This window comes from Artibeus jamaicensis, unplaced genomic scaffold, assembly GCF_021234435.1.
Source record: "Artibeus jamaicensis isolate MK-2021 breed Jamaican fruit bat unplaced genomic scaffold, CSHL_Jam_final scaffold_1964, whole genome shotgun sequence".
Taxonomy (NCBI): Eukaryota; Metazoa; Chordata; class Mammalia; order Chiroptera; family Phyllostomidae; genus Artibeus; species Artibeus jamaicensis.
Genome location: NW_026522030.1, coordinates 20,906,707 through 20,922,392, shown reverse-complemented (window position 1 = coordinate 20,922,392; position 15,686 = coordinate 20,906,707). Strand labels below are relative to the sequence as shown.

The 15,686-nt window shown below is 41.2% G+C and overlaps 1 protein-coding gene across 1 annotated transcript in view; it reads left to right on the top strand.

The window, feature by feature from the left end:
- The first annotated feature begins 2,239 nt into the window (after window positions 1–2,239).
- RECK (reversion inducing cysteine rich protein with kazal motifs) overlaps window positions 2,240–15,686 on the top strand; it is a 63,107-nt gene continuing 49,660 nt past the window's right edge. Inside the window, exons 1-2 of the mRNA XM_037144509.2 lie at window positions 2,240–2,385; window positions 12,323–12,381. Of these exons, the coding sequence (XP_037000404.2) occupies window positions 2,286–2,385; window positions 12,323–12,381 (159 nt within the window). The 5' untranslated portion in view covers window positions 2,240–2,285. The remainder of the gene's footprint in view (window positions 2,386–12,322; window positions 12,382–15,686) is intronic.

Here is a 15,686-nt window from a genome sequence, read left to right as displayed (position 1 = left end):
GGCCAATGATTTATAAGAGGGCGGGTAGATGGTCTTTCATTTGCTAATGTTGTCCAGTGAATTGTGTGCCCCCCTTCCCCAAGTTCACATGTTAAAGTCCTAGCCCCCAGTTCCTCCAATGTGACCCTATTTAGAAATAGGGATTACTGCAGATGTATTTGGTTAAGATGAGATCATATTGGCTTAGGGTGGGCCCCTAAATCAATATGACTGCTGTCCTTATAAAAAGCAGAAATTTGGATGGACACGTACACACAAGAGGATACCATGTGAACATGAAGGCAGAGATCAAGGGGATGCATCCAGAAGTCGAGGAGTGCCAAAGGTTGTCAGCAAACCATTGAAGCTTGGAAAGAAGCATGAATCAGATATTCCCTCACAGCTCTCAAAGAAACCAACCCTGCCAACACTTTGATCTCAGATTTCTGGTTTCAAGAACTCTGAGACATAAATTTCTGTTGTTTAAGCCACCCAGTTTGTGATACTTTGTTACAGCAGCCTAGGAAACTAATATAGGGACCCAATGGTCTAATGACCCATCTCCATGGCTTAGAACAATCAGTCTACCTATTGAGTTACCTTGGGAGTCATGCCAATTACCTGTATGAACCCATTTTTCCACATGGAAACCCCCTTACAGGCTTCCCTTGTGACATTTTCTGAGGTTCACAGAACTAAGGAGACCAACTGTCCCGTTTTGTCTGGACTATGAGGTTCCTGGGGCATAGGACTTTCAGTTTTAAAACCAGGACAGTCCCATACAAAGCAAGATGTATCAGTCACTTTACACAGAGTCCTCTTCCTGCTCAGGTTGTTTTAGGGCACAGTTGAGTTGAGAGCAACTGTCTTAGCTCCCTCAGCTGAGCTGGGTAACCACAGAATTGGGGAATTCTGGGCAGAGGAGATACATGTTGTGAAAGAGGGGTGAAAGCAATTAAGAGGTTTGGAACAAGATAAAAGGTTCTGAAAGGATGGTGGCAGGGGTACAGGAAGGGTGTGGAGACGAAGCTGAAAACACGTCTGGGTCCAATTGCTAAGAACTCTGACACCATGTTAAATAATCGTGCATCATTCTATCCTGTAAGAAAAGAAGTGGCGCCTCCAAAAGTTTGAAGCAAAAGAGTTATCATCAGAGCAGATGTTTAGATTTTTAGAAAAATTATCATGTTTTCTTATTGTAAACTTAAAACAGATAATAGATATGAAGAAACCTAAAAGACATAGAAACCAACTTTAACATATGGATTTTGTTTAGAACTTGAAAAACTGTGAAAGGAAATTATGTGAAAATAAGTGAAATCTAAACACTGAATAGTCACTGATACTAAGGAATTAAAAATTTTTAACCCTAGTGGGGTCTTCTTTTTTTTTTTTAAGGGAAGGGAAAGGGTAAAGGTATTATTAATTCAGGAACAGAGAGAGGAAGACCGGAAAGAGACCAGAAAGAAGAGAGCTAGAGAGTGCTTTACTAGCCACTGTTCCTTCCCGAACATTCCCCATAGTAGCTTCGGGGGAGGAGAGGTAAGGGATGGGGTAAGAGGACCCACTTCCAAACTGTCTCTTAAAGTCTAAACCTGATATTCAAGGCTCTCCATATCTAGGTGCACAAGCATTCCTTCCTCAACCTTTTCCTGGTGGGATTAGGTACTTGTTAGTCCATCAAAGACACAATGAAGCAACATATGTGAAAGAACTTTGGGGGTGAATCTGTGCCTTAGGCGCTTGTCAGGGGACCGTGTCTAAGGCAGAGCCCCTCAGACTTTAGGGGAGGCCGAGCTGTCCCCTTTGACATGCCTTCTTTGGTTGTGAGGCGGCGTCTGAGCAGAAAGGATAATAAGAGCATTACTGAGGGTTTGCGAAAGGGAGAAGTTAATTTGGTTCAGCCTCGGACTTTGTCTTAGTTCTCAGGTGAACTCGTGGTGTGATCTTGGGCAGGTCAGGGACTCTCTGAGCCTCAGGCTTTATCTGCAAACCTCGGGAGGTAGTAGAGGTATTCTAAGGGCCCTCCAGCTTTGACACCTTCTGATTCCCCTTGAGGAGAATGCTGGCAGGGGTTCTCCGCTGCAGGAGCAGACATACAGCTGGGCCAAAACAAAGAGACAGGGTCGCTGGCACATTCCCGCCCCCAGCAGGTTTTGGAAACTCTTGGCAGCCCAGGGGCGGGGCTTGAGCGTGCCGCAGCCAATCACCGAAGTTCCAGATCGCCGGGGCGGGGTCTCCGCGCAGAGCAGCGGTAGCTGGGTTGGGTCCGAGCATCCCGAGGTTCTGGACCTCCGGGCCCGGACATGGCGACCGCCGGGACGTCCCCGCGAGTTCCGCTGCTGCTTCTCCTGGCCGTAGCAGGGGTCGCGGAGGTGTCAGGGAGCCTGTCCCCGGGCAGTGCGGGTGAGTAAGTGCTGAAGTAGCGGTTCGGGGCGGTCCGGAGCGGCGCCTCTGCGCTCCAAGATGGCGCGGGGCTGGGCAGGGGTGCGCGCGACCCCCAGACCCGGCCCACGTCCGGTGACCCAGTGGCCGGAGGTCCCAGCAGTAGGAAGGGGTGCGGAGGCTGGTCGAGAGGGGACTCCTCTCCACCCTCGCTCTCCCCGCCCCGAAGATCTGCCAAACTGGAAGCTGTGACCCATGTTCGAGGCCTTGTTCTGTCACCCACCAGACCAGGGACCCCAGCTGGTCCCTTAGTGTCCTCGACAGACTGGTCTCTCAAAAAAGGGTGAGAAATGCCATTGCCCAGGATCGTCGCAAGGGTTGGCTGGGTTTCGGAGGTGCAGCCACCCACCGCCGTCCCGACCAGTTATTGTTACTTGACCCTCGCTGGGTTCAGAAAGGCAGACCTCGGGCAGCGAGTGGTGATGGGCCCAGTAGCCCGCAAGGTTCCAGTTTTAGAGGAGAGGGCACCACCTCTTCCAAATCCGATTCTGCTGCGGTTCGCTGTGGGTGCGCTGTGCGCCTGAGATAGCGCTGGGCTCCCGCTAGGGACCTTAAAAATCGGGCAGCCCCGCTCTCTGAGCGCTGGCAGGCAAGCTGGAGGCGAGATTCGTTCTTGATGGGGGGGGGGGGGGGGGATTAAACCCGGAGTGGATAGGAAAGTGTTTCAGTACTCTCTGAGCGTCTCTCCCGTGCTGGGCTTTAGGGGTTGCTTTGAACGTCTGCCCTCCAGTAGCTCTTTGGTCAGGAAGTGCCGTACGACAGGACACAAGCTGCTTGAAGTCAGCGCAGGAGTGTCCAGGGGAAGTGAAGGGCTGTGGGTGTGCAGAGGGAGTGAGACGACATCCACCTGAGGAGGAAGGAAAATTGAGTGTTTCCCCAACTGCCCTAGATGGTAAAGGATGGCAGAGATTTATACGTGCAAAAGTGGTGGAGCAGTGCATTGCTTACTGTGAGAGCTTACACCTAGAAAGAGCAAAATCCATCCCAACGGGGTTTTAAGGTAAAGTACAATGTTAGAGATTTTGCCCCCCCCCCCTTTTTTTTTTAAGTCAAGAAGGAGGAGAATTACGGCAGGAACCTGGGATTAGTTCATTGTAATTGGGTTCTAAGTTTAGCTGTCAATTAGATGGAAACCGAAGGGGATAGAGAGAAAAATGCTGTGTATTTTTGGCTAAATCAGCTTACCGTTTTGGGCCCCATTTGTCTCATTAAGTTAAAGATAGGAACTAAAGCATTTCCAAAGTTACGGTCCATAGAATACTAGTTAGTTGTTCATTTTCCTCTCACAACTAGTCAGTTCTGTGGGTGATAATAGAGTGGAGTAGTTATGAACACAGCAACAGGTTACGTAGCCTTAGTCTTTTTGTGCTTTAATATCCACATTTATAATATATATATTTTTTTGTGAAAATTGAAGTTATACATGAGTAGCATTTAGAATAGCTATAGTAAGCACTGATGTTAGCTATTAAATAAGTTTGGGAAACACTGCACATTATACCCCTTTCTTAAAAATTCACGAAACATGTTAGATTTCCAATAAAGAGTCCAGGGATTCCTGTGGTAAAGAATCTGGTTTGCTGAGGGAACAGGGAAATGACTGCCAATGGGTATGGTGTTTCTTGTTAGGGTGATGAAAATGTTCTAAAGTTAAATTGTAGTGGTAGTTGCACAACTTCATGAGTGTACTAAAAACAACTGAATTATATACACTTTAAAAGGATGAGTTTTGTATTATGCAATTGTTAATGTATAAACTGATTCAGCAATTGATTCAAATGGGCAACACAAAAAGGGAAGTGACAGAAGACTTTGGTAGAAGAAAGGTAGAAGGAAGCAAAGCAAAAATATTACTTGATTAGTATAGCTTAAGAGGATGCCTTATTTGGGAAGGCCTAGGTGGCTGTTTCAGTTTCTTAGCCTCATGGTATTACAAGCTTCCGTGGGTATTACAGGCTTAGGTGTCTGTTTTCTTGGTTAGGCCGCTAAGGCAGTAAAGCCACCTCAGTCTAATGGCCTCCTTGTTTAATTAATTTAACATGATTTATATAAGTACATTATTATAGAAAAATAGAAACTTGTTTGCTTATAGAACTCCTTTTCCTGTGTAGCATCGAAAAGCACACTTTAGAAAATACTAGGTTAGATGATTCCTAAAGACCTTCCCAGCTCTGAAAGTCTGTGACAGCATGGAGTCTGCATATTTGATGAAAAGAGAAATTTCAGTTTGACTAAATGTGAGATTTGTCTCTTGTACTAAATTCTAGGAAGCATATTACTTGTTTCTTTACATAAAGGTCATTGAGTAATACAATGGACAGAAGCTTCCACTGTATAGCTATAGGATGTGTAGAAAATGCTCTTCAATCCTAAACAAAAAATTGGGAACACAATACAATATTAAATTATATTTCACTGAAGGCTGAGCTTGTATTCTTGCTCTGTCTTCTTTCTTCTGACCTTATCCTGTTCCAGGATATCACCCCCATCCTTATCTGTTCTGACTTGGAGATTTTCATTCCTATTCTTGGGGAGGGTGGTGGAGGTGAGGGAGTGATATTACTTGCTCACTGATTATCATCTGTTGAGAAGTTTGGTCACACCCTGTTCGTGGGAGTCATGCCACACTTTCTGTTTCAGTGTACTTTCTAATCCCTCCCCTTTCCAATCCACCACCCCCTGCCCCACAAGTCACACTTCTAGTGTTTCCTTTGAAGGATGGGATGGGATCTTAAGCTGTGGTGGGTCTGTCATGGTACCTGATAATAGTTGTTTCTATTTAACACTTGTAATAAATAGTACAAAAGAGGGAAATATGTAAAATTAAGGGCTAGATTTCAATAAGTTGACATTTAAGGTATTATGTAATAGCCCAGAATCCTGAAAAAAGAATGTAATAAATTTTAAGTTAGAAAAAGCAAATGGCCATCTAGAGGGAATTAATAAACAGGTTTTCTTTCCAAAGAAGTATCTTTCCACACATTGCAGAAAGAACAAGGATTGGTGATAGACCAGATATGACAGTTTATAAGTTTCTGTCTTATGTCCATAGATTTCAGCAATCTTTCATGCTACTTCTGGAATTAAAATAGGGTGATGTCAAGAGATGGTTTTTATGTAGTAAAAATGTGGGTTTTAGAAGAGCAAAAAAGATAATGCAGGTATTTGTTTATTCAAGAAATGTTTATTTAGTGCTTACTATATGTCAGGCATTATTCTAGATGAGAATTAATGCTTTTGAGGAGCTCACATTCTAGTGAGGAAAGATAGAAAATAAACAGATAAATAGAATGATTTCTGATAGTGATAAGTATGCTGTGCAGGAAACCAGATGATAACAGAGAATTGTGTGAGTATGGGGAGAGTGGTTCTTTATATGGTGATGACAAGAGGCTTGTTTTACAAGGTATAGTTCAGAACCAGGATCTGAAGACAGGAAGGTGCTGTCCTTAGGAAAGATGAGAGGAGACCAAAAAGTGCAGAGGCCCTAAGGCAAAAAGGAGCAAAAGATCAGTTTGGTTGTGACAAAATGAACAAGAGAGTAGGCTAGGGCTAAATGGTGCTGAGCCTTGCAAAAAGCCACATAAAGATTGTGGATTTTATTGCGTGTACAGAAAAAAAAACCAACAGATTTTTAAGTAGAGGTGTATGCTTTGGTTTATATTTTAGATAATTCTGGCTTCAGAATTTTTTTAAAAAGTGATTATAGTGGATAGTAAGAACAGGGTGACTAGAGAAGCCCATTGCAGTAGTGGAAGCAGGAGACAATGGTGAAAGAGCAGAGTGATGGTGAAGGCGGAAGAGAGATTCAAGGTATATTGCTGATGGATTAGATGTGGGAAGTGAGGTAAGGAGGAATTAAAGACTACTCAGAGATTTTTACCTTAAGCAACTAAGTAAAAACAAACAAACAAACAAACAAAAAACACAAACATTTGCCAAGGTCAGCATGATGGGGAGGAGCAGATTGGAAGAGGTTGGCAGATGAGCCAGGAAGAGTTGAAAGTTCCGTTTTTGAACATATTTAAGATAGGTATCAGGAATAACTCCCCCAGATCCATTGCTTATTAAACTAAGGTTCATACCTCTCAGTAATCCATTCAGCAAATATTTATTAAGCTGGTAATAGTGCCAGACAACTGTGATAGCCACTAGATGTAAAGTGGTAGGTGAAAACAGACATTGTCTCTGTTTTCTTAGGGTTTATGGTTTAGTGGGACATTCAGACATTAAAAATCACCAAAAATATATATCTACATCAGTAATATTATGTGGTTATATTAGTACATATCCATTTATATTCTAAATCTGAAGAATATGTTTGAGAAAAAAATCATGTGATTTAGTCAAGTATATAACATAATATGATGGATGTTGTAAAGCACATAAGTAACATAAAGAAGACTTTAAGAAAAGGGTGGTATTAAGAGAAACATTCTGGACTTCTGGCCAAGTAGACACACTATGCCTCCTCGCACAACCAAAATAAGGACAACAAAATTTAGAAACAAAAAAAACAACCAGTACTGAGAGAAAATTGAAGTGTATGGAAGTCCTACAACTGAGGAGTCAAAATAGACACATTCATCCAGACCAGTAGGAGGGGAGGAGTTGAGCATCCAGGCAGAGAGGGGTTGAGGCAAAAAAAGTGGTAACTGGTGGACCCCAGGCATGCAGGGGGGGGTGGGCTAACCCAATGAGGTAGTGGATTGTGGAGGGGCACAGCAGGCAGGGCAGCTGGAAGACTGGGCAGTCCCACATTTATGCACAGATAAACCAGGTGAAACTGGGGAGCAGGATGGACTGCTCAACCCAGGGCTCCAATGTGGGAAAATGAAGCCTCAAAACACCAATTGAAAACACCTGTGGGTGTTGAGGTGCTGGGAGAAACTCCCAGACTCACAGGAGAGTTTGTTGGAGAGACCCACAGGATCCTAGAATGTGCATAAGCCCACCCCCATGGAGATCAACACCAAAAGGGCCCAGTTTGCTTGGGGAAAGTGGCTGAAGGGACTGAAGAGACTAAAATCCAGCAGAGAGTGGAGCAAGTGCCATTGTTCCCGCTCTGACTCCGCCCCCACAAACAGCATCACAACTCAGCCATGTGGGTTGCCCCGCCCTGGTAAATACCTAAGGCTCCACCCCTCACTATGTAACAGGCATGTCAAGACCCCCCCCCCCAATGGCCCAAATGAAAGAATAGATCAAAGCTCCAGAACAAATACAACTAAACGACCAAGAGATAGCCAACCTATCAGATGCACAGTTCAAAGCACTGGTGATCAGGATGCTCACAGAATTGGTTGAATTTGGTCACAAATTAGATGCAAAAGTGAAGGCTATGCTAAGTGAAATAAAGGAAAATGAACAGGGAACCAGTAGTGCTGGGAAAGAAACTGGGACTCAAATCAACATGTTGTATGGACCAGAAGGAAGAAGGAAACATTCAACCAGAAAAGAATGAAGAAACAAGAATTCAGAAAAAATGAGGAGAGGCTTAGGAACCTCCAGGACAACATTCCAACATCCAAATCATAGGGGTGCCAGCAGAAGAAGAGGAAGACCAAGAAGTTGAAAACTTATATGAAAAAATAATGAAGGAGAACTAACCCAACCTGGCAAAGGAAATAGACTTGCAGGAAGTCCAGGAAGCTCAGAGAGTCCCAAAGAAGTTGGACCTAAGGAAGCACACACCAAGGCACGTCATAATTACATTAGCCAAGGTTAAAGAGGAGAGAGTCTTAAAAGCACCAAGAAGAGAAAAGGAGAGAGTTACCTACAAAGGAGTGCCCATAAGACTGTCAGCTGATTTCTCAAAAGAGACCTTACAGGCAAGAAGGGGCTGGAAAGAAGTATTCCAAGTCATGAAAGGCAAGGACCTACAACCAAGATTGCTCCATCCAGCAAAGCTTTCATTTAGAATGGAAGGGCAGATATAGTGCTTTCCAGGTAAGGTCAAATTAAGGACTTCATCATCACCAAGCCCTTATTATATGAAATGTTAAAGGGACTTATTTAAGAAAAAGAAGATAAAATATATGAACAGTAAAAAGACAGCAAACTCACAGTTATTAACAACCACACCTAAAACAAAAGCAAACAACTAGAACAGGAACAGAAGCACAGAATGGAGATCACATGGAGGGTTAGCAACAGGGGAGTGGGAGGAGGAGAGAGGGAAAAGGTACAGAGAATTATTAACATAGATGGTAGGTAGAAAATAGACAGGGGGAGGGCAAGAATAGTATGGGAAATGTAGAAGCTAAAGAACTTATAAGTGTGACACATGGACATGAACTAAAGGTGGGGAATGTGGGTGGGAGAGGGTATGCAGGGTGAAGGGGAATGCAGGGAGGAAAATGGGACAACTGTAATAGCATAATCAATAAAATATATTTTAATAAAAGAGAAAAACATTCTGACCATGTAATATACCACTGGAAGCTAGACATTCACATGCATGTTTGCTTGCATATTATTTTTACAGTCACACTTCTAGATGTAAATGGGAGGATAGAGTGGGGAAGGGAATTATCCAAGAATACTGGTTATTAGCATCTGGGGAGAAGACCTTAAGAGAGTCATTTGCTTTAGTTGGTTCATAATGAAGAATGTCTGGGTTAAGGCTCTTCTGACTCCCAACAGAACAGAAACCAAGGGCTAAGGGGCTAGTATGTACCTTCTAACAGGAGTACACACAGAAATCCCAGGGTGGGAAATTTAGTACAGCACAACCCTTAGAGACTCTGTGGGGACTGGAAACTTTTGGAGGCAGTCTTTTCTCTACCTGTGATTAGTTCTCTCCCATGCATCTCTTGCATTTCCCACTGTCCATCAACCAACTTTCTCTTTTGCTTCACAGGCCCGTGGTCAATCCACTGAGCTACACCAGCCAGGGCCGTCAACTTCCTCTTTTAACTCAAGGTTCTGCACCTCCATAAAACTTCAATTTTCACTGCCTCGACTCTTGACCTTATAGGTGCAGAGCCCACCACCAGGTGGTTGCATATCTCTCTGCCTGAGTGTACGATTGGGATCAATTTACCTTGTGACCTAGCCAAAAACTTATGATGTTTGTTAAATTACAGGTTGGTCACTATATGAAATGCAATAATGAAGTGGTAGAGTGAGGAAAATACCACTTTTTATATTTTTTTCTGATAAAAAGGCATTGCATAACTAGGAAATTATTATTAACCTTTAAATAAAAATTATTTTGAGCTGGGCACTGTGCTGAATGGGTACAAGAAGTTTTCAGCCAATCTGGAGATACCCTAACTACAGACATGAAATAATGAGAGAAGAGTTAAAGTGTTCAAGTTTCCAGTCCTTACTAAAATAGTAGGGCCTTAGATAGAAAAAAGAAGGAAAGAATAAGAAACCTACCCCCAAACCAACATGGCTTGGATTGTGGGAGAAGAAAGGCTAAGAGTTGAGGTGAGATTTAAGTCAGCAGAAAGAGGGCACTAAGCATTTCAGGCAGAAAGCTGTGTTCAAGGTAAATGAAGGCTTTCTTTGTTTTAAAAAAATGCTAGAATGTGAGGAAAGGGGAGGTTAGATTTAAAAAATTTAGAACGCCCTTGATGAGAAGATCTGGCTGTCATATTGGCAATAGAATCAAATGAATTTAACTGGTTGTTGCAACAGTGCAGTATGATGCGAGCAATGGAGAAGAATATTTGTAACTTACAAATGACTCACAAAAAATAGGTATGTGTTTGTCCAGATAGATAGGTAAATTAGTGTGGCAAGACGACAAGATGTTAGTAATATTGAATCCAGGTGGCTGGGTATATGGGTGATCATTTTTACTGGGTTTGGCTCTTCATTGGCTAATGATATTATACCATATTTCACTGTGTATAATGTGTACCCATGTTTTTGGCCCAAACTTTTAGGAACAAATGTTTTATTTTTTTAAATTTTATTAATTATTTATGTATATTTAGATAATTGTTTTGTGTGTTATAAAGGAATTGTAGCATTTATTTTAAAGATTTTATTTATTATTTTTAAAGAGGGGAAGGGAGGGACAAAGAGAGGGAAATATCAATGTGTGGTTGCCTCTTATGGGCCCCCCACTGGGGACCTGCCCCACAACCTAGCGTGTGCCCTGGGCTGGGAATCAGACAGGAGACCCTTTAGTTCACAGGCTGGTACTCAGTCCACTGAGCCACACCAGCCAGGACAAGAAATTTTATGTAACAAATTACAAAACACAAGAACAGATACAAGTTATTTCAGGCACTATCCATGTATATATAATACATGTCCTTATTTTCTCAAAAATTTGGGCCAAAGGTGCACTGTATACGCAGCAAAATATGGAAGTGTACACACACACACATACACACACGAATATTTAAAGGGATAAATGTAACAATTGCAAGAATGCATTTGTAAGTTGTAGTTGCAGTTGTCATTTAAATGTTTTTAAAGTGAATGTGAATTTCCAGACTGTTTTGAAAACAAAAATTTGACTAAAATTAAGATCAGATTTTTTTAGTACTTGTCTGTTTTTTTTACTTAGAATGACCTTTTTCCATTATCAGCTCAAATTCAGTTTTTTTCCATCAGTGGTTTCAAACATATATGTTCTGTTTTAGTAATTCTGTAAAATATCGTTAATTATAGGGCAAAAGTGTATCTAGAGTTTTTATTGGGATTCCATCACTTAGGCATTATTAATTGAACTATTTATCATCCATGTGGTTGAACTCAATCTCCAGTACCTCTGTCCTGCTGGAAGTTGGGAGTTGAGATGAAATCATGTAGCTAGCTGAAAACCTCTTATCCCTTGGCCGATCTTTCTGGCACTGCCAGTCCTCCTGAATGTGCCTAGGAGAGATCTTGGTCCACCTCATTAGCAGGAACAAAGACATTCCTGTTGCTCGGGATAGTCCAGGGGTTTAGAGTCTCCAGGAACCATGGACAAAAGGCCACTCTTTAAAACAGGGAAAATCTTCCCTATATCCTGCATCCTCCTGTGACTACCACTCACTCTTCTTTCGCTTCCATCACTGCTAGACTTCTTGAGAGCCTTTATTTGCTGTTTATACTTCCTCCCTTCTGGCTTATTCCTTAATGTCATTCACTTCAACCAAATCCACAGAAAGTACATTGTGAAATGAAGGTCACTGAGTGGCTCCTAATTGGTAAACCCATTTCTTTTCCTGAGTCTTCAGTCTAACGGACTATTCTGGGCTGTGACACTAGCTACTCCCTCTTTTGCGATGTTACTTTCTTACTATCCCTCTGTTCCATCTCAGTCTGTTCTTTGTTTCTTCTCCTGTCTTAGACACTGCCATTCTTTAAAATTTGACATTGTGTTCACTTCTCAACTAGAAACTCTCCCTAGGAAATGTCATTCATTTTTGTTTACCTTTTTTATGCTGGTGATTCCAAATTTGGCTTTGACTTGGCTTTGACTTGGCTTTACCTGCATTTCCAGCTTAGGTTTTTTACTTTACTGGGATTTCCATCTGGATGTCCTGTAGGAACCTTAAATTTAACATGTCCAAAACAAAATTCACTGTCTTTTAAAAAATTATTTAACTTTACATTATAGGTATAATAAGAGAATAGAGTCCAGAGGACAATAGTAAGGGTTGAATGAGATACTGTATAAAGCAAACTAAGTAAAATTCTGGCATGTGGAAGTTACATAATACGTTAGCTATTATTACATGACAGTCTCTCCTATTGAGACTATAAGCTTTTTGGATAAGAACCAACCTAGCACTATCCTTGGCTTTTGCTAGATACATAGTAAAGGTTTGTTGAATTAAAATGAATAATAATAATAATAATCTCTTGAATAATGTTTAGCCTTCCGATTTAGCTTAACTGTCTTGTTTACCTAAAGTGGGCAACATTGGTATTTATGTTTTCTTCCTAGGTGCATTGTGTTGTGACCATTCAAAGGATAACCAAATGTGCCGTGATGTATGTGAACAGGTAAGCTTATACCATAATTCTAGAGGATATTAGTAACTGTTTATTACGTAGAATTGTTTCAGAGAATCCTGCACAGTACCTTAAGTGGACAGAGTTCACATCACCAGTAATGGGACAAATTAACATGTGTCTGCTGATACGATGCCCTGAAAGAGTACAGAGCTCACATAGAATTTCTGTCAAAAATGCATAACCTGACCATGAAGAAACAATAGGGCAAGCCCAGATAGGGGGATATTCCTCAGAACAAAAGCCTGTAATACTGATATCTTCAAAAAGATATCAGAATTATAAAAATAGAGGCTATAAGAAACTTCCAGATTAAAGGAAACGAAAGAGACATGACAGCTTAATGCAAAGCGTGATCCTGAGTTGGACCCTGGAATTTAAAATTTGCTATAAAGGACGCTTTTGGAATAAATTGGTGAAATTTGAATATGGGCTGTAATAATATTTTTATCAGTGTTGTAATCCTGAATTTGGTGTTGTATTGTGGTCAGGTAGGTGTTCTTGTTCTTAGGAGGTACATGCCAGAATTTAGGAATGAATATTGTGTCTGTAATGAATTCTAAAATGTTTCATCAAAATATTAGCAATATTAATGTGTTTATGCAGAGAGTTAGAGCAAATGATGCAAAATATTAATAGTGGGTCAATCTAGATGAAGACTAGATATTGTGTACTACTTTTGAAAGTAGTACACTTTACATTTGAGTTTTTCTGGTTGAGCCTTTTCAGGCAAGTTATACTGAGACAATTAGTACCTACCTGTTCATCAAGTCTTACCTTTCTTTCACCATCTTGGTTGTGTAGTTCCAGCCTTAGTGCTTGAGAATTGATGGCCTCACTCATCTTTTGAAGGAGTTTCTCAGTAATTACCTGGATTTTGTCACTGCCTAGAACCGAGAAAGCTACCTGAGATTAGAAGTTGCTTCAAACAATATTACGAATTTAGAAAGATTTTGCAAGATACTTTCTAATTATAAAACGAGACAGTGACTTGGCTCGTGTAAATAGCTGCCTGAGAATTCATGTCGAAACACATTGCAAATTGTTCTCCGCTAATTTATTGCCAGAAAAAATAGCTTTTAACAGCAAAAACGGCCCCTTGATGCTGTCACCATAAGGGAGCTTTTAAAGGTGCTCTACGACTTTTGGAAACACTGCTTTCTTGGCTTTTTGTTTTGTTCTGTTTTTTTCCACTAGGTGTTCAATAGGGTTAATGATTTTTTAAAAGATTTTATGTATTTATCTTTAGAGAGGAAGGGAAAGGAAGGAGAGAGGGAGAGAAACATCAATGTGTGGTCGCCTTCTACATGGCCCCCACTGGGGACCTGGCCCACAACCCAGGCATGTGCCCTGACTGGGAATCAAACTGCGGTTGTTTGGTTCTCAGGCTCGCGCTCAATCCACTGAGCTACACCAGCCAGGGCGGGCGAATGATTTTTAGGAAGCACCTGCAGCAGGCAAGGTCTAATTTCTTAAACTCAGAAATGTTAGAAATTCTATAACTTAGCAAATTAGTTACCCTAATAAGGAGCATTTTTCCATGACCTAGTATTTCTTTAGTTGAGAAATAAGGTAATTTAGACTCCGGGTGTTACTCTTATTACTAGTTATACAAATGTTGAATGTAACTTTTATCTCCAGATAGACACTAAACTACAGAATTAGATTTACTCCCAGAGGAGGAGAGGTAAAGTCTGGGTTACATATGTGTACTTCCTCCTGCCAGACTCGGCAGTTGGGTTAGTCAGTCAGTCTTCACAATTACTGGAGGACTGAGTGAGCCATGTGGAGAGAGGCGAGGCTGATAAAACTAGCAGAGCTCACTCAAAATGAGTGGAAATACCAGGAGTGAGGAATAATTATTTCTTCAGTAGAGAATGAAGACAGGGTGGGGTCCTGATGACATTTAGGTATTGGGTTAGAGTGAATAGTAGTATCCCTGAGGGTTATGGGAGGTTGGGGAAATGATTTGGTTTGGGTGAAGGTGAGTTGCTGAATTATCATTGAAAACTGTGTGAAGACAGTTGGAGATTTGGAATTAAAACTTTAGAATTTGAATTTGTGTAAGTCAGGCAGGTGTTTTATAGTAGTCAATAAAGTAAGGTGTCAGATGCCAGAGAAAAGTCAAGGAGTTTGAGATCTGAGAAAAGGCCCTCGGTTTTTAAAGAATTTTATTTATTTATTTTTAGAGAGAGGGTGAAGGGAGGGAGAAAGAGGGAGAGAAACATCAATCGGTGACTCTTGCATGCGCCTGGCCACATGTGCCCAACCTGGAATAGAACTGACAGCCTTTCACTTTGCAGAACAATGCCCAACCAAGTGAGCCACACTAGTCAGGGCAAGACCCTTCATTGTTGTTTTGTTTCATTTTTAACTGTTAGAAGAGATGCTGTACAGAAGGGATTTTGTTTGCTTTGTTTATGCTGAAGCCCCCACTGCTTGGAATAGTGCTAATATGAAAAACTCTGCATAAATATTTCTAGATTGACTGGAGCAGTGGGGCTAAAGTCTTAGTGCAGAAATTTAAAACATTTTTAATTCAAATTTATTTTATTTTACTTATTTTTAAAATATATTTTATTGATTATGCTATTATACGTGTTCCATTTCACTCCTTTATTCCTCTCTGCCCTGCACACCCCCTCCCAGCTGCATCCCCCTGACTTTAGTTCATGTCCATGGGTGATATATAGAAGTTCTTTGGCTTCTACATTTCCTATACTATTCTTAAGTTCCCCTATCTTCTACCTACCATTTATGCTACTTATTCTCTGTACCTTTTCCTCCTCTCTCCCTACCCACTCCCCTGCTGATAACCTTCCATGTGATCTCCATTTTTTTTATTCTGTTCCTGTTCTAGTTGTTTGCTTAGTTTTTTTTTAGGTTCAGTTGTTAATAACTGAACCTAAACAAACAAGTGACTTAGTTGTCATTTTACTGTTCATATTTTTTATCTTTTCCTTAGATAAGTCCCTTTAACATTTCATATAATAAGGGCTTGGTGATGATGAAGTCCTTAATTTGACCCTACCTGGAAAGCACTATATCTGCCCTTCCATTCTAAATGAAAGCTTTGCTGGATAGAGCAATCTTGGTTGTAGGTCCTTGCCTTTCATGACTTGGAATACTTCTTTCCAGCCCCTTCTTGCCTGTAAGGTCTCTTTTGAGAAATCAGCTGACAGTCTTATGGGCACTCCTTTGTAGGTAACTCTCTCCTTTTCTCTTCTTGGTGCTTTTAAGACTCTCTCATCTTTAACCTTGGCTAATGTAATTATGACGTGCCTTGGTGTGTGCTT